The 23,416-nt window shown below is 38.0% G+C and overlaps 1 protein-coding gene across 3 annotated transcripts in view; it reads right to left on the reverse strand.

Annotated features, from left to right (window-relative positions):
- The window catches only part of CPPED1 (calcineurin like phosphoesterase domain containing 1), a 50,652-nt gene that overhangs the window by 21,469 nt on the left and 5,767 nt on the right, over window positions 1-23,416 (reverse strand). For 2 of the 3 annotated variants that reach the window (XM_042798486.1, XM_042798484.1), the window contains exon 2: window positions 17,485-17,703. The exons of the other annotated variant lie outside the window; for it this stretch is intronic. In XM_042798486.1, coding sequence (XP_042654420.1) covers window positions 17,485-17,703 — 219 coding nt within the window. The remainder of the gene's footprint in view (window positions 1-17,484; window positions 17,704-23,416) is intronic. 3 annotated transcript variants of the gene reach the window in all.

Here is a 23,416-nt window from a genome sequence, read left to right on the forward strand (position 1 = left end):
TTCAGAGAACTTTCTACTCTCCAAAGACCTCCTGAGAAGTCACTTTCAGGGATCTGGCTGGCACAAGCCAACCTGGGCACAGGGCAGAACTGCTGCAGCTCCACCCACGATACTGATGTTGCTGCTGTTTCTAAGCCTTCTTTTGGGGGTGCATTTTCTCAGGAGCCAGAACAGTACCTCATGTTTACCTCTTCTGCAGATCTTGACACAGACAGTATTGTGTCATGGTTTGCTACAGGAAAAACTACAGGCATAAAAAAAAAACCGTGGACCTAATACCTGACTTTAGAAGCAGCCCTAACTGAGCCATACTACATATTTACATCCCCACTGATGGTTTGCACTAAGTTACGGCAGGCTCTGACTCCGTAACGTCTTTGCTCAGCTTAGGCTGAGGACCAGCACAGGCACTTTTAGGATGAAGCTATCCAAAATGTCTTCACCCAATTTAACAACATGTAAAAACGTAGCATAATCATTTCCTGGATTTCTAAGTTACTCAGTCTCAGTATTTCAGTGTATCCTAAAAGTGTCCCAAACGTAGAGGAGTTGCAAACACATAATTTTTAAAAGGAAAGCACAAATTTTCAGTTTGAAAAAGAAGAAAGTTAAGAAGATTATTTAACTATGAGCTTCTATGTGAGCAACACTCTTGAAAAGCCCTGATATGACAACTGCAATCTGTCTAGCATTTAACCCAAGAGACAAAGAACAGGTGAGAGCTAAACTACAGATTAAAATACCATATAGAAATAGTAACCAAATCTGATAAAAGCGAAATAAGAATTGTCAAAAAAACACTGATGAAAATGGAATTCATAAAAACATTGGGGCCATTCCTTATATAATTTCTCATGATATCAGGAGAATTACTCTGACATCAAAAGACAAGTAATTCTTGTTGGAAGCAATCACATGATTGTTATAGGCAAACAAAAGACAGATTTGTATATTTTCCTGGGCCTTACAGTGCATCACTGTTGTTTTAATCAGAGTCCAGTTATTTGGGGCTTGTTTTGTTTTTTTTTTTTTTTTCTTTCATGACTGCAGTTGCTCCACTCCTTTTGCATGCCATTTAGATGACTCTTCTTAGCAGTATTCCCTAACTTTCTAGAAAAGAAGAGAGTTCAAGGCTATATTCACATCATGCTACTTTTGTAAGTACCCTACACTGAAAAAAAAATTTAACTGCTACCTCTCTCCCTCTATGGGAAAGCAGTCTCCTCCTGTTCAAAATAGGATTGCCTTTCATCTCTGCTGTCATTTTGGATACCTGGCTGTTGGCTCCAGCTTAACAGGGTTACAGCTAAGCTCCTACATCATCCCTCAGCATCTCTTGGCTGACCCCCTACCCAGTGACAGCCCCATTGCTGCACCTGTCACTTGGAAGACAGAAAAGGCCCCAAACCAATGGTATCATCGAGATCAAACAGTATCTTACAGGCTCCTTCTTGCAATCACATTTTTACTGCATATAATTTTTATGCGCTGCCATAAATAAAAGTTTAACTGAGCTCTAATCTTGTCACATCTCAAATACTGATACACAGTTTTCTCTGATCTTTGCAAATGCAACCCAGCATCTCTTCAGAGCACTGATGCAGACAGCTTTCCCACCCCAAAGCCCTGTCACCATTCCTTGCTGTGCTACCTTCTTTCCTAACCGTCCTCATCTCATCAATACGGGTGACTCCTCTTTACTGTCATGGCTGAACTCATCCTCTTCTCATTTGTTTACATGTTACTATCCCATAAAAGCAATGATTGTTCATTGTTCATGAACAGTTAGAAAAAACAACCTCACTCTCCACTTCACATTCATTTTTCCTAGGATGCTACAAAAATGTGACATTAGACAGGGCACTGGGATGGAAAGAAAAGCTCTATCGGGCCATCCAGTTCAGTCTTACTGGTGCTCTTGTTAGTCTGTACTTTTCATTGTTTCTTGTTTTAAAGTTTCCCCTCTGGCATCTGCCATAATGAAGTCATGCAATACAATGAATAATTTCAAATTATTACATGCAAGAATTAAGCTGATCAACTTTAATAAACCCCGTATGGTCATGTTCTGAAATAGCTTTTTCTGGCTTAGTCTGTGCTGTAATAGCTAAAATGTCTTCTCTCTGTTTTTTAGACATATATTTCTAATATTCAAATAGCCTGAAAACAATCTTATGACATGCAAAAAATAGGTTATTACATAATTAAGAATAATGTAAATATGACTATATTCACTACTGGACAAACTGACTACTCAGTCTAACTTATACAGAACCTAATCTCATTAGTTCCACTGAAAAGCAGGAACTTAGAAGAAATATTTGTCTACAGTTGTAAGAGACTCATTTTTTCAGTACATTAGAAACAAGTAATAATCTGTTCTGAAACACAGAAAGTGACTAAAGAATTTCTCTGCATGAAAACACAAATTAATTTTATAACTTTGAGCACTGAAACAAGAAGAAAATGTAACTCCAGTTTTAGCTAATAATTAACAATTACATTAAAGCAATGACAAAACCCCCAAAATGAATGAAGAAGCCTATTAGGGGATCAACTGCTCCTAGAGTTTCAGTGCATGACATTAAATATAATGACTGCAAATGCCGACATTTTTCTGAGTGCCAGCCACACAGGTGCCCACTTAACAACCTAATTTGTGGCATTTACTGTTCTACCTTCTGCTGTGAAAATAAGTATTATGCTTCACTTAAGCACAACTCTGCTCTTACTATTCTTACTCATCTCCTAGCAATGCAGAGCTGTCACAACAAGCATAGGCTTTTGCTGCCTTTGGGTCTGTTATGATGAAATCATCACAAGCAGGAAAATACACCACAATGTTACAGGAGTTACAACAACAAACTTAATAAAAACAGGCTGAAGGTATGAAAGTCTTGTTTCCAATAACAAAAAATAAATTTTGAGACAAAGCAAGGTTTTAATCTTCTACACTTTCTTCAAATGACTACCTGTGAGAATTTACAGCTTTTTGAGGCCTTCATCATATTTAAATTTTCATACTAAGTAGTTACAGCATGACTAACAACTCTTTGAAACACTAGTCCCTTAAGTCCAACAAAATTGTCCTGTTAAACTCAGAAACGCTTGCAATAAATGGGTACAACTACTTAAAAAGACATGTACTTTTCCTGATGTCTAAGGCATTGTCTACCCTTACAAAGACATCTTTGCTATCAGAACAAGTGCAGAATGAAAAGGCAGTTAATATCAGCCAGACTCAATGGCTCAGACAAACCACTTCCTCCTTAGAATACGCTCTCTTAGCCCCAGTAATCTTTTGCCAGTTTGTGTCTTTGTTCCACACTCATGCTGGCTACACATGGGGTGTTCAGAGATGAGCTGACAATACAAACAGGCGGTGTGCCATGGTCAGAGCTGTAACGCAGCTTGCTCAGAGCCAGAGGCAGGAACTGGATGCTCTAGCCCACTTCCTACCCATTAAAACCATGATACCCTCCACTGACTATGTCAGAGTTGGCAGTTTGGAAAAGACTTGGTTCAGCTTGATCAACTGAATCAAAATTACGTTGGCTAGATCTTCTGCCGCTGACTTCCAAGGAAGAAGAAGAAAAGTCTTTACAATTCAGAGGGATAGAAAAGCCTGGACATGTGCCTTTTAAAAAGCAAACACTTTTAAACTAGAAAGATAGTTCTAATCGCCTCATCTGGCCATACCTGCATAATCCAAAGCACTGACTTTGTACAAGTTACTCTTTACAAACAGCAAATCCAATTCCAGGAAAACAAAGGAGGCAACAAAGATTCTAACACAGAGGTATGCTTACTGTACAACATGCCAAATACATAACTCACTGTGGATGTCTCCTCCATGTATACATTTTCAAATGTTCATAGATATGAGTTGAATTGCTAAAGCTGAGTAGCTAAACTAAATCTTCCAGGGCTGAGAAAGAAGAATAGAAATTGTAACTGGACTTTGAGAGATTAAATTTTTACTAAAACCTGGAGAAAAATCTATCTGTGGTTCCATATATATTTATATCTATTTTCATATATATATAAAAAATCTTGTACTGAATGTAGTTCTTGTCCTGATACTTGTCTCAAATCATGTACTTTAATGATACAAGCATATAATTAATTACAAAGATTTTCATATGTATAGAGTTACTGTCACATGATTCCTTAGTTCAACTGTAGACTGAACTAGATATTATGGTCTAAAATACAAATAAGTATATACTGAAGATTAAATATTTCCTTCTGAAGGCCCAGCGGTTTCTTTGCAATATGAGACTGCAATGTATTGTCAAACATGCATGGAGAATCTCTCATGCTTCCCTACTCTTGGGCTGATTAGAGCAAATTAAATTTCACACTAAGCAGTCTGAAGGCTTTGAAAGCTCCATTAGGTTTTACTAGAATCAGATAATTACTATAAAATGTTTATTTATGTAACCATAGTGACAGTTCTTGAAATAGGTATTATTAGATGTTTGACAAATAATGTGCTACTTACCAAAATTCTTAGATGTTATTAGTTAACATTAGCATAAGAGTTTGGAGAAGAAAATTGTCAAGATTCCCCCTTTGGTTTGGGCTCCATCCTACTGAGCATATCAAAGTTTTTGATAGGTTGCACCAGCAAAAGAAATGGATGCAGTGAGTATATTCTTATTAAACTACCTTACTGTCAGGAAATTAGGTCAAACTTAAACACTGCTCATGGTATTTCAGATGATAGTACAAAAGAAGTCCCACTGATCAGTCAGCAATATTTATTAAAAAAATTACCTTGTATTCAACAAAATTTTTACTTACAGCCTGATTCAGTATAAGCATTTCAAAGCCCCTGTTTCTACCTCGCACTTAAAAAGCCAATATATATGCCTTTTATAAATTGTGCTCTATTACAAATCTCCACTGACAAAGATTCAGGAGTCGGGATTTAGCTGACAATTTTGCTGAAACTGCATGTGACAGTAGAATACAGCTGCCTCCTCTCCAGCTGTGCCAGTCTGATGGGAGGTAAAAAAACTACACAAACTTGCTCTTGTTAGTAAACCAAGCAGCCAGTTCAAATGGCAAAGAACAAATATAGTAAAGGTAACATGCTTACCCTAATTTTTAAAGCTGAAACCATATTTTAAGACACCATTTTTTAACCTGCTCATCTGCTTGCTATGCAGACAAATCAAACATCAGCATTCATACTATTGGCTTTCTAGATGAGAAAGGGAATTTTTTAAAAGAACTATTATATTTTTAGTTAAAACTTAACAAAATAACTCCTTGTATACCTGCTTCCCTTAAGAACTAGCAGAGCAGTTCTTACCTGGCAAGTTTTTTTAAAAATAACGTTCCATTGTTTTAGCAAAATGGGTTAATGGTAATTTAAAAGCAATAATAAAAGCAGTTTACAGCCAGATTTACTGTGGTAAAATCACTTTTTGAGAAAGACATTAAGCATTATCAATTTTTTTCCTTTGGAGAATGTCTTACTAATTCCCTGTATATAACATTAAGAACTTGAACGGGACCTGACATTTCTCTGTAATTTATTCAGTTCACAAATGTATAAATGGCAGCTTGTGTATTTGCATGCAGATTTCAGCAATACATTCATATCACATCTTGTGTGCAAAATCCACCAGCAGCAAATCTCCAAATCTCCCAACAACTCAGCTATTGAAATGTGAACAAGCTAGTTCATATCTGATATAATAAAGTATTTCAGTCTGCCTCCTAGAAAGGACATCAGGCTGAATCAACTACAAAACAATTGCAAATTTACAAGCTTGTACCTTAAACATTTGTAAAATATTTCCTAAGAAGGAAGAACATATACATGCAAATGACAGTAGACTTTATTAAATATAGTAATAGTTGTGAAACTCGGTATTACTCAGCGATCCTTTTTAGTGGATCCAAAACCAAAAGACAGGTAGGACTTCCGGGGATGTACCAACTTCAGCTCTTACTGAAACCAGGTATTCACTGACCTTTCCTGGTCAAGCCCAAGACTGCTTTTTATAGAAGAGAATGTAGAACATTCAGAATAGGTTTTAAAAAGTAATGCTTTGACTAGCAATATTTGCTATGGTATGTGCTTTCCCCTTGATTTAGAAAACTGAAGAAGTTAAAAGAGTTTTCTTGGAGTTACCCTGTAAGGCAGGTGTTTGTATGCTGCAGCCTATGCTTTAAGATTTACTGTCTATAAAGACTACACTTTCTTTTGGAGGGAGTCATATTAATGCACTCAGTGTTTAACAGAAACAAGAGACAGAAATATTCTGGACTGCAGCAGTTGCACATCAAATTTGGGCATGGGAAAGAGGCTCAAGATAATCCAGTTAGTAATTCTCTCAGGAGAGAGGATGTCTTCAAATGTTACATTCGATTGTTAACAGAAATGAAGCCATACTGCTGTCTGACCACCAGAAGCATCAGCTCTGTTCCTCAGCTCTGAAGCTGTCTATTTTCTGAATGTAAATAACTTCACTCTCTATAGCATACGTGTCAGAGCTCATAAGAGCTACTGATTGTATAAAAGCCAGTATGCCCAGTTTGTCTTGTATCCTGATCATCAAATTGTCAAGCAGAAGTCAAACAGAGAAGTGCTGATTTGAAAATCATGTCCCTTGATTGCTGCCTAAATATGAACTCAGAATCCCAATATTTGGCACCTGCTTTTAAAAATTTTGGTGCGTATCATCGCTGTATTATTACATGAAAAGAACATTTGCATGGAAGACAGGAGAGAGTACATCATTTCGAGGAGACATGTAGCCAGTAGTTTTGCTTTTCACCTGAAGCAGAGTGTTGCCCAAATTATAATTAGTCAAACGGAGCTGACGTGCTTTACTGAAGCTTTATGGAGGAGTTAGTGTCAGTGAAACATGCAGAATTTGTGGGGGCAAAAACAAGCATCAGAGATACATATGCACACACAGAGCACTGTACGCAGTCATGGGGAGTTGGCTGGCAGGTGAGAAGGACCCAAAGAGCAGGACAGCCACGCATCCCAGCCGGGCAGGCAGGGGCCCAGGGTGCTCAGAGCCGAGAGGGAGAGCAGGCAAAGGGAGGGATGCTGAAGTAGGCAGTGCACTTGCACCTCCAGAAACCTCAGAGATTCTGTGACAGTGACAATTCCCTCCCAAATTCATCATCTTGACTTTTTACAGGACACGAGATTTTCTAGGTAGTCTGCACCTCTTCACCACTACACACGGTGTGGTGCTCAAGGGCACTGCTTTCCCCAGCTGCAGCAGGTACACTGCCCTGCTATGTGGCTGCCTTTTTCCCCGTTATGCTTAAAGCAGTGTTTTTCCAGCTCTCAAGGCTGCACTGTCTCAATGACCAGTAACACACCATCAGTGAACTGCATATAGTTTGGGGACCTCTGTTTCCAGTTTGTTTCTCTATTGTCAAGGCCTCTCCTGTCACCCCATATTTAAACTGTTCACAGCAACAATACCCGGCTGGCCCCAACCTCCAGTTCACACATCAAGTTCCTGTAACAAGCTGACAACTAGCCCAACAGGCCAGGACTGCGGCATCGCAAAGTCAGCCCAAAGCATCCTAGTTTACAGCCGGTGGCCTGGAGGTAACAATGGCAACACTCTGCCAACTGTGCTCGTGGGTAACAACAGCACTCATACCTATATGTGACCATTCTACAACTTCCCAGGATACTTAACATCCTCTTCAAAAATGTGGGAGGTGTTAAGCAACAGGAAGGTATGAAATGGCATTCCCAAAGGATCAGGGGTTTGCCATGGGTTTAAATTGTCACTGGCCAATTTATACACCTGTATCTGGCTGTGATGCACCAATGGAACAGACTATGGAAAACTGTACATATAGGTACCATCTCTTTGCAGAAACTGATGCACATCACAATTCTCTTTCTCCATCAAGATCAGCAGACAGTTGTTCCCTCCTGTTGAGTCCCTAAAGTTGTATTACAAATATAACACTATGTATGTTCTATGTTGCCTCAGCATATGGATTTCTGTTGGATTAAACAACAGTTGTTGCTACAGTGGTACTCTTTTTAGCACATTTAAATTTTACATACAGATAATATGTACCTGCTTCAACTGCAGTTTAGACATTCAGACTCTGAACAATCTCCTTTAGCTGCAGGCTAACCCCATCCAACTCCATAGGTGTGCCCCTGCTTTCTGTCTGGAAGTTCTGGCATTTTTTGTTGTGCTCACAGCATGAAATATACATTAGATAGCACAGTAAAAACAGGAAGATATGTAACAGACACAATCCTGGAGGATCTTACAATCTATGGCCTGAGAGAGAGAGACACAGACAGCAAGTACACCAAGGAACAGTAAGAAAACATTATCAAATATGACTGCACAGAAAACCATCCAGGGTTTGCTTGACATTGGTGGGTTAAACAAACTCCAACTATCCAAAAAGTTGGACAACATTGAGAAACTAGGTCTACCAGGGGAAAGCCTCTGTATACAAGTAATTTTAAACAGTGTACAATTTGTTTTGTTGAAAAGCACAGTAAATTTTTGATACTGCACTAGTTCGTAACACCCCCAACTAGTTCATAATGTCCCCCTGCACACATTTCCATGCAATGTCATGGTTAATAACAATCCTCTACATTTTCTCCCGCAATACCATGCAGATTAGGACAGCTTTATTTAAACTTGACAGCTCCAGTTTAATTCTCTCCAAGCACCTTCTGTTCATTAAGGTGCAACTAGTTTGTGTCTGAAAAAACCAATCAATTTACATAGGTTTTACTGCAGTGTACCACATTCATAATACTTAAAGATTTGAAATGTATTTCTGCATATATGTGAATGGAAGAACACATACAAAAATATATGTACATTGGCACACGAAAACAAGGATAATGCTCATTCTACCAGGCAGACAACTATTAAACGTATATGGCAAACCTGCCCCATGTTAAGGAAACATTTCTAATAATAGAACACAAGTCCAAGCAACTTTGTCTTTAGCCTGAATACATAACTCATACTGTGATCGTATACATGCTACAAAGCTACTTTTTCCTTCCTCACTGTTGTGGTTTGAGCTCAGTGGGCAACTGAGCACCACGCAGCCACTCATTCCCCTCCCCTCCCCAGCGCTGAGGAGAAAATAAGCCAAGCTTGGGATTCCAGACAGGACCGGGTCAGATCACCCATTATGGTCATGGGCAAAAGGCAGACTCATTAGGGGAAGAAAAAAAGAACACAGATTTATTACAGGCACTAACAACAACACTTAACAGAGTAGGATAGTGAGAAGCATTGCCACATCTTGTGAGCAACTTCCCCCCACCCCTTCCTTCTTCCCAGGCTCAGCTCTGCTCCCGGTATCTCTACCTCCTCCCCCAGCAGTGCAGGGGCAGGGGATGGGGGGTGCAGTCAGTGCTGCCACTTCCTCCATCTTCAGTGCGGGGAGCTTCTGGAACTTCCCCCTGCTCCAGCGTGGTCCCCCTCTCACAGGAGACAGTCCTCCACAAACTTTCTCTGACTTCAGGCCCCCCCACAGGCCGCAGTATTTCCCCACACTGCTCTGGTGTGGGACACCAACTTTCTCCAACTGGAATCCCTCCTACGGGCTCTGGCACGGGACACCCCTGCATGCTGCAATCCTCCCAGCACCGAACTACAACAGCAGGAGCTGCTTCTTCCCACAGGATCCTGGCCTCCTTCAGGTTCAGTCACCTTAACTGTCTATGTGAGGCCCTCACAGGCCATAAATCAGTGTCTGCTCCACCACAGATCTTCATGGGAGGCGGGGGGGGAGCCCTGCCATCTCACTGCAGGATACAGGGGAGTCTCTACTCCGGCACACCTCCCCCCTCCTTTCTTCCTCCGTTCCTCCACTGACCTTGGTGTTCACACAACTGCCGCAACTCCTCACAAGTTCAACTCCTCACCAGGTCCCTTCTTAAATACATTATCACAGAGGCGCAGCTGATTGGCTTGGCCTTGGTGCAGAGGTGGGTCTGACATGGAGTTGGGGGAGCTTCAAGAAACTTCTCACTGGGGGCTACCACTGTCGTCCCCTCTCCTGCTCCCAAAAAATCCCACCACTCACTCAAACCCAGGACTCACAGACGCCTTTACTACTGCAGTGCGACCACTTGAAATAATACAGAGTATCTTGGAAAGGCTACAAGTATTCCCAATATTCTGGGACAGAAGAAAAAGCCACTGTATATCAGATATAATGCATTAAGTGTTGTTTTTTCTGTGCAACAACCCCCTGGAACCAGGTGTACCAATTACAGGGCCACTGCTGAGGTGCAAAATGTCACAAAGCAGCTCTAACTCCAGCAAAGAGCAAAACAGCTCCTTGAAGTATCCCTCCCTCCCCATAGCCTCTGCCTTAAGAGGAGGGGGAATGCAGCACAAGTTATTCAAGACAGCTAAGAAAGGTAACTTTTTAAAAAATTTACTAAAAGTGTCTGAAATGAGTAAGACCACTTAAATAATTTTAACAGCTATAAAATGAATAAAAATCTATGCAAAAAGAAGGGCCCCACAATACCAGACCTTGGGAATGAATAAGAAAGCATGAATAGGCACAATTGCTTATCTTGTTGTGATCAAACTAGAAAGCAAGACGGACAATTGCTTCTGAAGCCAATGAACGAAATGAAAGTATAGGCAGATTAATTAAAAAGGAAGATGTACCATCATAATTAATTCACTAGGTATAGTCAGAAGAGCAGAATTCTTATACTGGAATTCAGTTTATTTCAAATACAATGGCTTAGTCTCCTGCCATCACTTATGCAGCTGTCTAGATTGGTTTGTTCTTTGCAAACAGAGATAACAATTAAAAAAAAAAAAAAAAAGGTAGATCCTACACAGAAAAGACCTTTGAAATAGCAGATGCAAGTCATGTGGGCATCCTCCTCCTCCCCACCTCCCTCAGCAAAACAAAGGAATTCTGAAGTAGAGCACAACACTCACAGCTCTGACCTCTCAGGTGCTGTTTCAACTCACCTTAGCAGAGCTAAAGGTTCCTTCACCAGAACTAAATGTTTCAGAAATCTGTTAAAAGTCTGAAAGTCATTAATTCAATAACATAAAACAAAGGCAGAAGGAAAAAAAAAAAAAAAAGAAGAGAAAAATTTCAGTACTTAATTGACTGAAAAGGCTGATGTCTGATTATACAGCAATGAATGACCCAGGCAGGAAATGCATACATGAGAGATTATGCCTTCACTTAACAAAAGGAATTAGTATAAGTATTCAGTGTACTTCAAGTGCCATAATGCTCAACTGTAGTGATTTTGATTTCTTCTAATTAACATATACACACAAATGAATCTAAAACTGCAAGCAGCATAAACATTACTTGCTTACTGATCCATTATCACACTGCTAACAGATCAAGCTTAATCAAGTTTTATCAGTTTTTTTTTACTATACACATTATTAGACAAGTCTTGTTTCATTTAGTCTCTAAACAGCTACATTTTATTACAGTCACAGCTAAGTAAAGTTTGCAGGAGACTTGCTGTCTTACCTGTTCTTTCACCCATGTAAGCAGAGCAATTAATGAAAAATAATTAAACACCTGGCCTAAAGCTGTATCACATAAAGGACTTTGCTGGCTAGAACCAATGTCTATCAAGTTACTGACAGCAGAAGTATCATTAAAAAAAATTGCAGTTTAAACAATTTCCTCCAAAGGAATTCAGCCACATAAAAATAGCTGCTGGATTCTCAGCTTCACAAGTTAGTGTTTCTCCATGGCTTCAGCAGGGTGACCTTGGCAGCAAACAGTTGAATTCTCTGCTGTCGTAACTAAAGGCTTTGAAATACAGAAGCTGTTTCCTGGACACCAATCTACACTCAAGGTATGGGATGAAGGAAGCACAGTGCTTCATGTTAAATTGAAACAGGAAAGAGAGGTGAGAAAGACGACAGGGGAATTTGCCCTCAATGTATGGAGGGAGCTATTCTATGGAACAGACATGAGGTTGGTTGAGCTTGTAAGTCAGGATCAGAGAAAGGTCAGCCACTAAGAGAGGAGTTTTGCTACAGACCACCCAACAAGGACAAAGAAAGAAGTGGATTAAATCTTCTACAAGCAACTTGAAAAAGTCTCCAGATCACCGGCTCTGGCTCTTATGGGAGACAAACCTCCCTGACATCTGCTGACAGCAACCCAGGAGGGAGTCTGGGTCAACCTCTAGACACAGATGGGCCAACCAGGGCCCAACTCTCCTAGTCCTGATACTCACAAAAATAGAAGTGTTAGGGGATGCATTAATTCCTGGCAACTTTGGCTGTAGCAGCCACCAAAGTGAAGCTCAAGATCCTCAGGGGAGTATGGAAGACAGACAGCAGAAACAGGGCCTCAGGACAGCAGACTGGCTTATGCAGGGAACTGGTATATAGGATCCTGTGGGAGGTAGCTCTGAAAGGCAAACAAGTTTAAGAGAGTTGACACGTCTTCAAAGACAAGCTCCTCCCAACACATGAACAGTCCTTCCTGATTCTGGCAGGGGGAAAAGTAGTAGACTATCAGGAGAATGACTTGGCTAAGTGAATAATACATGCCTCAGTACCAATGGAAAAAGAACATAAAAAGGAAATGGAAGCAAAGATGGACTTGAAAGGAAGAATACAGAAAAGTATCTGGGCATGCTGGGCTGGTGTCGTGAAAAACCCAAGTTCACCGAGTGCTGAAACTAGCAAAGGGCATGATAGGCAGCAAAAGCCTCTACTACTACTTTAGCAGTAAAATAATAAAAAAAAATACAGGCCCACTACTGAGGCAGTGATAGTGACAGGTAATCTGTGCTTCTTTTGCCGGTCTTCACTGAAATGGCCTCCCAGAGTTAAAGGAGCTGAGGAAATACTGGTAGTGTAACAGGGTTCAGCCAAGTATCTCCTGAAAAATTTCAACCAAAGCAAGTCCACAGGACCTGATGGAATGCATCCAAGAGAGCTGGCTGAGGTCACCATGGGGCACCTCTTTATAATCATCAAAAGGTTGTAGAGTTAGGGTGTTGCAGTTTAGATGAGTGGAAAACTAGATGGGCAAAAAACTGGCTGGACTGTTGGGCTCAAAGGGTATTGGTTAGCGGAATAACACAGGAAATTGTCATAAAACAAAACAGAAGGTTCCAACTTGATATGAGAAAAAACACTTTTAGAAATAAATTTCCAGAGTTTTAGAGAAATGCAGTGAAACAAACACAGCATCCAGTCAACAGTATTTTACATTTTGTAGATTACCATTTTTGCCATACTAAGTTACGGTACACTAACTTAATGCACACAAATGTCTTCAGAAGTAAGTCTTTCATTATCATGGTGTATCTAGGTGTAAGTATTGAGTTTATACAAATTATTTTCAGTAACACAGTTGCACTATAAGGTATTGCTTAAAATTCTTGATTATGTACCACAATATTAGTGTTACCAGAAATAGATATCCTATTCTTGATTATGTAATCAAGAAAAACTTCTGAAAATAATATTCAGAGTACAAACTACTTTTAATCAGCAGCTAAATACCAAGATACTGGCACTGATTACTTCGTTGCTCTAATGACATCTGTAATGGATTCCAAGTGCTGTGCCTAATTGCTTCCCAGCTGATCAGGATTCTGCTCATCACTTCTAGCTGCTGGAATTCTGAGATTTCTTGGAGTTCCTTTGCAAAAAGGTTTCAATATTGCTTCTGCTAAACAGGTACAGTGCATGCGTTAAAAGAGTCATCATAAAGTTTACACGCAGAACTCCATGATAAAACGTATTAAGGGAAGAAAGGAAGACCTGAGGTTTTTTCCCCACTCTTTTTATTGACAGGCATGGACTACAAAACAGTATATTCCAAAGGACTTGATACATATTGGCCAATGGATTGTAAGATGTAGCTGAACTTCAGTTGATTATGGCTTGCTTTGATAACCATGCTGCAATAGTAACTGATACACTTTCACTAATGCTGATGTTTTCAGTTTTAAAATAGGTGATATACACAAGTGAGTTAAAAGACAATTTCAGACATTAAGTATGATACACATAAAAGATAAATTCACAGTTGTTAAACTTAAACCAGTGTCTCGTCTCATGTATTTTCTGATTTTTGCCTACTGAAAAAATAAATTTTTTCATCCTTCATTTTACTGAACTAACCTAAGGGAACTGACACAGCAAATATTTTTAGAGAGACTCCTCAGTAGAGTAGTACGAAATGATTGCAGTATGATTCTGCTACAAGTATGCATTACATAGGTCTGAATCATCCTTGGCTAGAATGGTGAAAATACTTTAATTACTCCAGGAAAAGAAATATTACAACTGGTCTTCAATTCTACAAATATTTGTATGTTCAAATTATCGGAAAAGGTATTTGCTATAAAAATTCTTAGATTCTGTTTGGTCTTTTTCATCAATGTAGTATTGCCAAAAGACTTATAAATTTCAAATTTTTGTTGTAACAAATAATGAAAGTGCTGGCAAATTTCAATAGTACTCTTACAATTTTGAAATAGAACTCTTTCTAAAAACGTTGTTAAGAGTTTAATCAGTTGCTGACAGCTTTTTCTCTCATCATGTCTTCACCGTAAGTTAGAACTGTTTAAATGGATTAAAGAAGTGTGAAATCTCAAGCACAGTATTGTACTGGAATTAGTGGAGTGAGACTTGTGCCCTGTGACAGTGGAATACAACGGCTCCTGCTTTTTATCTGAGTCATAGCTGGTACAGAAATACACTAGTGGTTCAAACACATACCTGTGTAAGAGAAGCAATTTAAGAATTCATTCCTTCGCGATAAGCAAGTCACCTCAATCCCTAGAGTTTAGCATGGAATGTAGCAGAGAACTTGAAAATGTGACTGCAATAATTCAAGTTTTCCAAAAACTCACTGCAAGGAATGTGGAAAGTTTTTACTTCTAACATCAGAGATTTTCTATTTTGATAAAAGAATATGCAGTAAGTAAGTTCTTATAAGGCCAACATCCTGGCTTCTTAATGTCAATAAGTATCTTGATGTTTTTAAAAAAGGATGTGAGTTGTCTTGCTTTAAAGTATCTTTTATGTTTTAACTCTTTTTGTGTTTTGAGGGAGTTTCTATTCCAGAAGCTAAGCAAGTGAGAAGGTAGAAAAAATCATTTGAAAAACCTATTATTTCACTTCCAAAAGTGAACACAGATTTAGATTTATCTCCTATGAAGTATTTTTCTGACTGCATTTTTGTCTCCCTTGCTGTATCACACATCTCCCCGCCCTTCTAGGCAACTAGTCAGTGTTAATCCACAGGTATCTGCACCATAGTGCACTTTTATCTTTCTCATCACTTTAGACATGAAGACAAATGGCTGACTCTAAAATTGTACTTACATGTTTACCAATTCACAGCACAGCAAGCCATTTATACAAATACAAAGGCAGAATGAAATAAGTAATTGTTCCAGTTGAATATTCTAAAATCCCTTTAGTAATACATTTCCTTAACTACTTTATATAACTACATGATAACACAGGCTTGCAAATTATTAACATAATTTTAATCAACAAGAAATTATTAGATTAATTAAAATATGGTGGCTCAAGTGAGGTAATCATAGAATCACTTAGACTAGAAAAGAACCTTAAGATCACTGAGTAATGAACTGTTCTTTCTTGCAATTTCTTAGAAATTGCACTAGCCAGTTTCAAATATTTATACAATGAACAGCACATGCATTATACAATGTAAGTGATCTCAGCAGTACAATCCATTCAGTTTCTTTTACATGTTTGTTAGCAAAATTAATATATCAATGTTTTGTGAAACCCTGACAGGTTTGTTTTTAAAATATTACTGAAGTCTGAGACATATACTGGTAAAAGGGACAATAATGACTACAGAGATCCATTCATAAATAAAACATAAGAACTGTCACACGCAAGACTTATTTATTGTATCTAGCCATTCAGTAGCCAGTAAAAGTCAGAAGACTGCTGACTCTCTGTAGTTTGCCTTAGAATAATGTTATTTAAATCAATATAGACAAAAGTACTCAGAACTTTGCATTGTTTTATGGGCCTCTGAGAAATAATCAGGTAAAGTGAAATTAACTTAGCTTCATGGATTATTTACATTTGTGAGTTAAAGATCCTTTTCAATAGAATGCATAATGTCTATTATTTGTCCTGAATTTTTTTCCTCTTACAAGGGATACTGAACATACTTGTAACACTTATACAAATTCAAAGTCCTGATCAAAATACTTATTAAAACTCTGCTGTAGGAAAGCTAGATGATTTTTAGGAAGAGATTATTTTATGATTCTGGGTTAAATCCGTACTTCCAAAATTAATGGAAGAACATAAACCAACTGCATAATGGCAGACTTTACATTATGACCAAGCTACTGAGGTGTTAACACAGCAGATTTGATCAAGCTTAAAGCTGTTGGTTTTTACACTTCCCTGCTCTATCACTAAAGTAGTGTTCTGGTCAAAAGAAAGTCTGTAGCCTATAAATAATGCAATCAATTTGACTTATCAATTTGACAGCTAAGTTTTTAAAATCCACTTTGTAGGACACTGAAAGAATTAGTGAAAGGTCTCCAACATGCTTAAAACCTTGCTGTGCAAACAAGAGCTGGGAAGCACCACCTCAGGTGTGCAAAGCAGAAAGCAAAGCGGAGTGCAAAGCAGAATGTAGCATAAAACACACAGGATTATTTGCAAGCTCACTTGGTGGGTTGTTGTGCTGTCAGCTACGTAGCTAAGGCTGTCTGCAGCTCTGCTTCTTACCAATGCTAAGAAATGTAAGACACCGGTTAGATAACATCATCTTTTCTTTTACTTCCAGTAAAATTATTTATCTTCCTAAAATAGAAAATATTACCAGTCTGCTTTGAAGTTATAGCTGTCAAACATTGTAACACACCTTTCTAGATGGTCTGCTGTTCTTCCTCTGACTGTACACACAAACATACTGATCTCCAAGTCCCACAGCAACAGGACAGAATGATAAAACTTGAATTTGCTGACTTTCAGCATTTTAAGAATTTAAATATTGAAGCAGTTGGATTTACTAAGCATTAATAAGGTAGAGAATTCTCTGAGCTTCACCCACTTTAGATACCCAAAAACCCACAGCTGTTTTTTGTTCTTTTCTTGGCATTGCTCTTCCCCAAGGGCTTTTTGTCCTCTCAAAGCAATTTGTTTAGAAAAAAGAATTTTAATCTACGTTCTTAGGACTTTTATTTCAAAGAAAATTTCTTCAGGCCCACTGAAAACACAGCAACTAACAAAAGTACACCCCTAAAATTTATGATAGAGAAGTCAAATGGAGAAATCAGAATAGCGTCTCAAGAGTCATCTACAAAGCACACTTTTTCCACAAATTCCAGAACAGTAGAATACTAAATCCTATGAAAGAATAATGTGGGGTCAAGGAAATTAGATTAGCCTTGTTGCCAATATGAAACACAAAGAAAATGGAGTTACAATACCTATTCCACACTTTTAATTGCCTTACCTGGCATTCCATGGATAAGGTCTCCACACAACACAAAGAACTTGGGTTTAGGGTTTAGTTTGTTAATGGCCTGCACTGCTTGCTCTGCTAATTTGATTTCTTCTACCCATTCATCATCTCCATTGTTAGTGTCTCCAACCACCCAAGCTTTCATCAGTCCAAACTGAGGATCTGCTCCTTGAATGAAGTAGAAGGGCCCTTTCCATTGGTACTCATCAACTAAGAAGAAAAATAAGAGTGGGAAAAAAAAAAAAGTTAAGCACTAGAGAAACTTAAAGAGAATGAAAGTTTCCATGCATCATTAAATTGATTGCTCTTCACCTAAGTAAACTGAGGCTGCTTTAATGGAAGTACAAAATTCTGTAGTCATGCATATAGGGCAACTATAAAGGCAGAAGTACAAATTTTTCCTCTAATGGATAGAGGCAATAAATGAAAGTATATTAATCTAATTGTACCACATGGTAACTACAGACTGATTAGGGAAAAAGTATGTGAAAAACTCAGCAAATAGTGCTGGAAATTACAAGACTATAACATAGCACAAGTTTATAACATTAGATTTCAGTTGATTCTTTTAAGATTAATTACTGAGTCTTTAATTAACAAGTTAAAACATACATGACAAATTTCACATTTTATGGTTCCAGTAGACTTGTCCTTAAATTATTAAGGAGTTAAATGCTTTTTGTTCTTCTACTTTTTGAGAGAAGTTGGATCTAGCATATTCTTTGGAGTTAGAACTGAACTCACTCAACAGGACCAAAGTCAGCAAACAAAATCCAGCAACATCAGAATTAGCATCAGCATTGAAAATCCTAATTTAGAACTGCCACAATCACTCCTGAGACCTATGATAAAGAAGTGAGAACTCAGAAACAAATTCCAATTGGTAGAGTCAGTGCAGACTGAGGGTCCAACAGAATTTGTACTGCTACAGTTTTCTTAAAGACTACAAGCACATTACGGAAAAAAAACTCAACAGGAGGCGAATAAAGCAACAATCCTGTTTCCTAGATTAAGTCTCAAATTGGAATTAAAGTACAAACATGAGTACAATACGGTTTCTCCAGTTGTCTAAATACATTCATTTGCAACCTGAATATTTCAGTTTTGACAGCTGTTTGGCTTAATACATTTGGGGTTATTGGGGTTTTTTTTCATCAGCATTTAAACTGTTATAAGCTCACTACATCAATCTACAATTGAATCTAAAAAAAGATGATACAGCATATTATTTAAACTGTTACAAGCTCACTACATCAATCTACAGTTGAATCTCAAAAGAGATGATACAGCAAATTATTCCAAATTAAAATATAACCCATAAATATACTCCCATATTATGCCCGTTTGATCTGAAATGCAGTTTGAGGCAAAACTAATCTTTGAAAAACAGTACATAAGCAAGTAGCATGTCTACTTTTGGTTTTCTTTCAAGCCATCTAGAACTGGAGCTTCTTACTTTGCAAGAAAGGGGGTATGTTTCTTTCAAGGAAGGTTAGAAAACAGAGGTCAGAATTAATCTCTTGCACCATGGATATGGATAGGCTGGGGAGAAGGAGAAGGACTGTGGGCAACTCAAAAGCTGTTTGTATTTGTCATCTGTTGCTATGGTATCTGATTGTTTTGCCAAATGCAAGCTTCTACATTTTAAAGTAACATTTAATTTCTAAACACAATTATTTATAATCTGTTAACGTTGTCTGTTAATTCATACCACCATTGCCATGCTCTAAATAATAATCACATATTTTACAGAGAAAAACTTTTAGCCATTCATTAACTTTTAATTCTGCAATTAAATTAACTTTTCCAATTCCATAACGTAAGTCAGATAAGTGAAATGATTCATCGATCTATGAGTTTGCAATAGAGGCCTTATGGAACCAGCTGAATGATATAAAGTAATTCAGGTTTTTATTTTATGTCTTGCATGGCAAAATATGACTGCCATAAGAAACAGCTTACATGCTGCATCAAAGGCATTGTTTGTGCAGAGAAATCAACCTGAAGTTTTTATAAGTGAAAAGCTATAGAAAAAATATCAGTTAAGGAAGCTTGCATCAGAAATCCTTTATGAACTAGATAAAATAAAAATGAAAGAAGGGAAAGTCTGAAACAGGAACTTGTTTTGGAGGAGCAGCACAATCCTCAAACTCATTAAATGGGAAAAAGGTTCAAATCTTCGAGCAACATTGCAGAATTTTTAACACCGGTCCCTTTTCCAGCAACTTAATAGACAGTATTGATAATCAATCCTGAGCAAAATCTACTTGTTTTGTACTGATTAATCTGAAGGCAGTTATTTTTACCGTAGTATACTAAGTAAAATACAGAGACATTTATCTATCTATTTTTACAGGAACTACTTAGAAAAGACAGATAGTCTTTGTTTTAAAAGACTGTGTTTCAATTATGGTCATATGTTTCCCTTTCCAGAGACCCAGGGATGGTGTCTAGTGGCTAAAGGCAGCTGGATCACCTGCAGCAGACCAGGGAACTGTCAGGCATGCTGGCTGGCACAGACATAATATAATTGTTTTTTCCTGCCTTATAGTCATGCCAATACAGTAGCTCTCTAGGTTTAAAGTACCTGAAGGTTTCCAAGACTGTGCACAGATGCTCTGGTTTGAGTGGGTGAGTGATGGTCATGTGAGGCAGAGAGACAGACACCAATAAGATGAATTTGAAAAGAGAAGTTCAGTACACATACAGAATCAAGAAGTGGCAGAAGAAAGGAGAAACAGAAGATGCAGGGGTGGAGGTGACAAAGAGTGGGGAGAAAAGGAAAGAGATAGGAGGTGAAAAGAGAAAGGAACTGAAAATGATGCAGAGGTATATGCTATATTCGCCTGTAGGAAAGAAAACGATAAAATGAAGAAAATGAATCAGGGACAACAGAAAAGATCCAGAAATCAGGGCTACATAAATAACATTTACTTAAAACGTTAGTTTAACTGGTCTCAGTCAAATAATTTAGTCAACAGCAATGTTTGTATTTGATAACATCAAATAGTTACAAAAAATAACAATAAGGTTGAATAAATATTTTCTACCTTTCTCTTGTTATTTGATCACTCTAACTAGAAACCTTTTTTAAAAACAAATAAACCTAGTAGTTACACCAAATTCCATTATCTTATTACTTATCAAGTGGTACTTACTGGTTTAGTTTAGTACTTACTGATTTTGTTCCCCACAAAATAAAAGAATATATGGGAACAAAATAATATATGGACACTTAGTTTAAACTTACAACTTAAGTTTTTGTTTATCGGGAATGTCTTTCAATTACTATAAAAGTACTATAAATAAAAGCAGAATATCATGAAGAAAGTTGTGTTTATACAACACCACTAGTACAAACTTGCACCTGCACCAACTCTTAAGCCTGTTCTGCATTCAGCTCATCCAGGAAATAACTCCTAATTGCCCTCACAGGTCTGCCTGCAGAGTTCATGCAAGCTCTTCCTTATCTGCACAAGGCATAACATCAGTCCAGCAAAATTTTACAGTGTTGCAACTAATGCAATTTAGTTAAATTTGCTTAAAACTCCAGGAGCATGCCTCTGAAGGAACACTCTTTCAACAGACCGATACAGTAGGAGGGTAGCAGTGAGAAATAGAATGTAAAAGCATTTAAAAGCATTTTCCACTACCACAGATGGATCCACAAGTCATTTGCGTAACAATTAAATGATTTATCAACAGACTGTGTTCAGATAATTATTAAGAAAACTTCTGTACCCTACTTCTGCCCTCACCAGCTTCATGTTGGCACCCTCAAGCAGAACTGGTACTGTAGGCCATGCAAATGAACCTTGTTTGCTTAAGCAGTAAGCAGGCACCACAAAAAATTGTTTGAACCATTTTTTTGGACTTTGCACTGAATCACAAGAAGAGTGCTCAGACAAATCATTCTGTTACTATGCTAGGGGAATGACAAAGTCTGGCAGAAAGTTAGTAACAAACAGCATTGGGCACAAGAGTAGAGGGAACAGCTGTTTTTTGCAGTGATCATCCAGTCATGATCCAGGTCCTAGATGTTACTCCATAAGGTTTCAATTAAATAGCATGTACAGTTGCTATCTTCCCTTCAAATGTAGCAAGCAATGACTTTTATGGGAATGACATCAAAGGCATTATTCTCGCAAGGAGTTTCAATTTTCAAGCCTTTAGATGAGCTATGTAGTTCTATTAGATGAAGTGCATGCTAGGTAAAGCAATAGGAGATTAGGATTCAATTAAAACACTTTTTTTTCTGCTTCTCCCTTAGATTGTAAAATTGAGCAGAGCTGTGAATGCCTGCACATTGGCTCTTCATCCCTAGGAGCACAGAGGCTGTTTGCAACTTTCTGACTTTACCACAGCAATAAGAAAACAGAAATGCCAGACAAAAGTCAGCAGATTTCTCAGATAACTGATGTACTGATGGTTTCCATTTCTGAAGGACAAATAATGTCTGTGGAGCTGCTCTTACACATTGAGCCACACAAAACTCCTATTCCAAATCAGTTTTGTTTCCAGGCCTTCTTAAGAGCTGCACAGCTGATTGCCACAGAAGATGTCCAACTTCAGAACATGTTGTTATGCCTCAGTTTCAATAGCTTCCCACTCTTTCTGCTCCCATGCATGCCAAAGTACGGAGAGAGGATCAATGCAATGTATTTTTAGTAGCATGGGCTGAAAAATGGTGCCAATTTCTAATTTTATCTAAGGATTAATTCTGTGAAGGGCCAAAGTAGTCAGTAGCAATTCACAAGAGAAAACCTCTGCTGTGTATTGTGATCATGCACAAAAAGACACTTCAAGGATCTAGGTAGGATTTAAGCCAGAACTCACCATTTCTAGATGACAGTATCTACTACCTTATATACCTTCATTCCTTCCCCTTCTGCTTTTCCTAGTTTCTTCTCCCTTTCTTCCCCAGGATCACAAACACACGTATATAGAGATTGCTCATATAAACCACTGCAAGCTTGCCTCTGACAGCCACAGAGTACTGATGGGACTTCCAGTATTTCCCTGGTGAGATCTTTTTAGAAGTACTATTGAAACCAACCAATGTACACTGGTTTTCTTCCTCTACACTCTACAGCATTTCACAGAAACAAATTAGTTATGAAAAGTTACTCCTGTCCATAGTCTCTCTATAGACACTACTGTATCAGAAGAGAATGGACACAGACACATGCCTAATTGTTGCTCAGTATACCATGGGCAGTAAAAAATATGAAAAATATGATGGATTTGCCAGGGGAATTAATTTCACTTCTTTAAAAAAATACAAAATACTGGAAATAGGTACATGGTTCCCTGCCCAGACCTGTTTCTGCCTACAAAGTGTGCTTGTGACTCTTCTAGGTAAAATTGGACAAGAACCACAACCTTGGTTTTCTAAAGAAGCTATATGCAGGAAGGAAAATGGAATCTTTTAAGTCAAGCAGTATTTATACATCATAAACTTTTTCCTTTGCAACTGTTTTGCAGATTAAAGGAATTTGTTTTCATTCCTCTCAGTCCTGGATTAGCTTGAAAAAATAATAGCAAACTTCCATTAAATCCTTAATATTAAAACATTATCGATAATTATGGCTTAAAACCTACCATTGTTATTGTATGTCTAAATACGAGATATTTCAATCTAATGAAATACGTATTTCTTTCAGCCGCATTTTCCATGTGTACCTGACAGACTACCAAAGATATGACTACTGAGGGTTCTGCTGAATGACCAAGGCTACTTATTACGGAACGTGCAAATTTATGCATCAGGAGAAAAACCCTTCAAAGCATGTATCAAAATACATTTTTCAGAGATAAAATAAAACCCTTTTAAAGAGTAATAATTGTAGAAATTATGTATAGTGAATGTAAACTACAGTAGAAACACTAACACAATACAGTTTCTCAAAGAAGTTAGGCAGTG

The sequence above is a fragment of the Tyto alba genome, unplaced genomic scaffold (assembly GCF_018691265.1).
Source record: "Tyto alba isolate M040663 unplaced genomic scaffold, T.alba_DEE_v4.0 Super-Scaffold_28, whole genome shotgun sequence".
NCBI classification, from domain to species: Eukaryota; Metazoa; Chordata; class Aves; order Strigiformes; family Tytonidae; genus Tyto; species Tyto alba.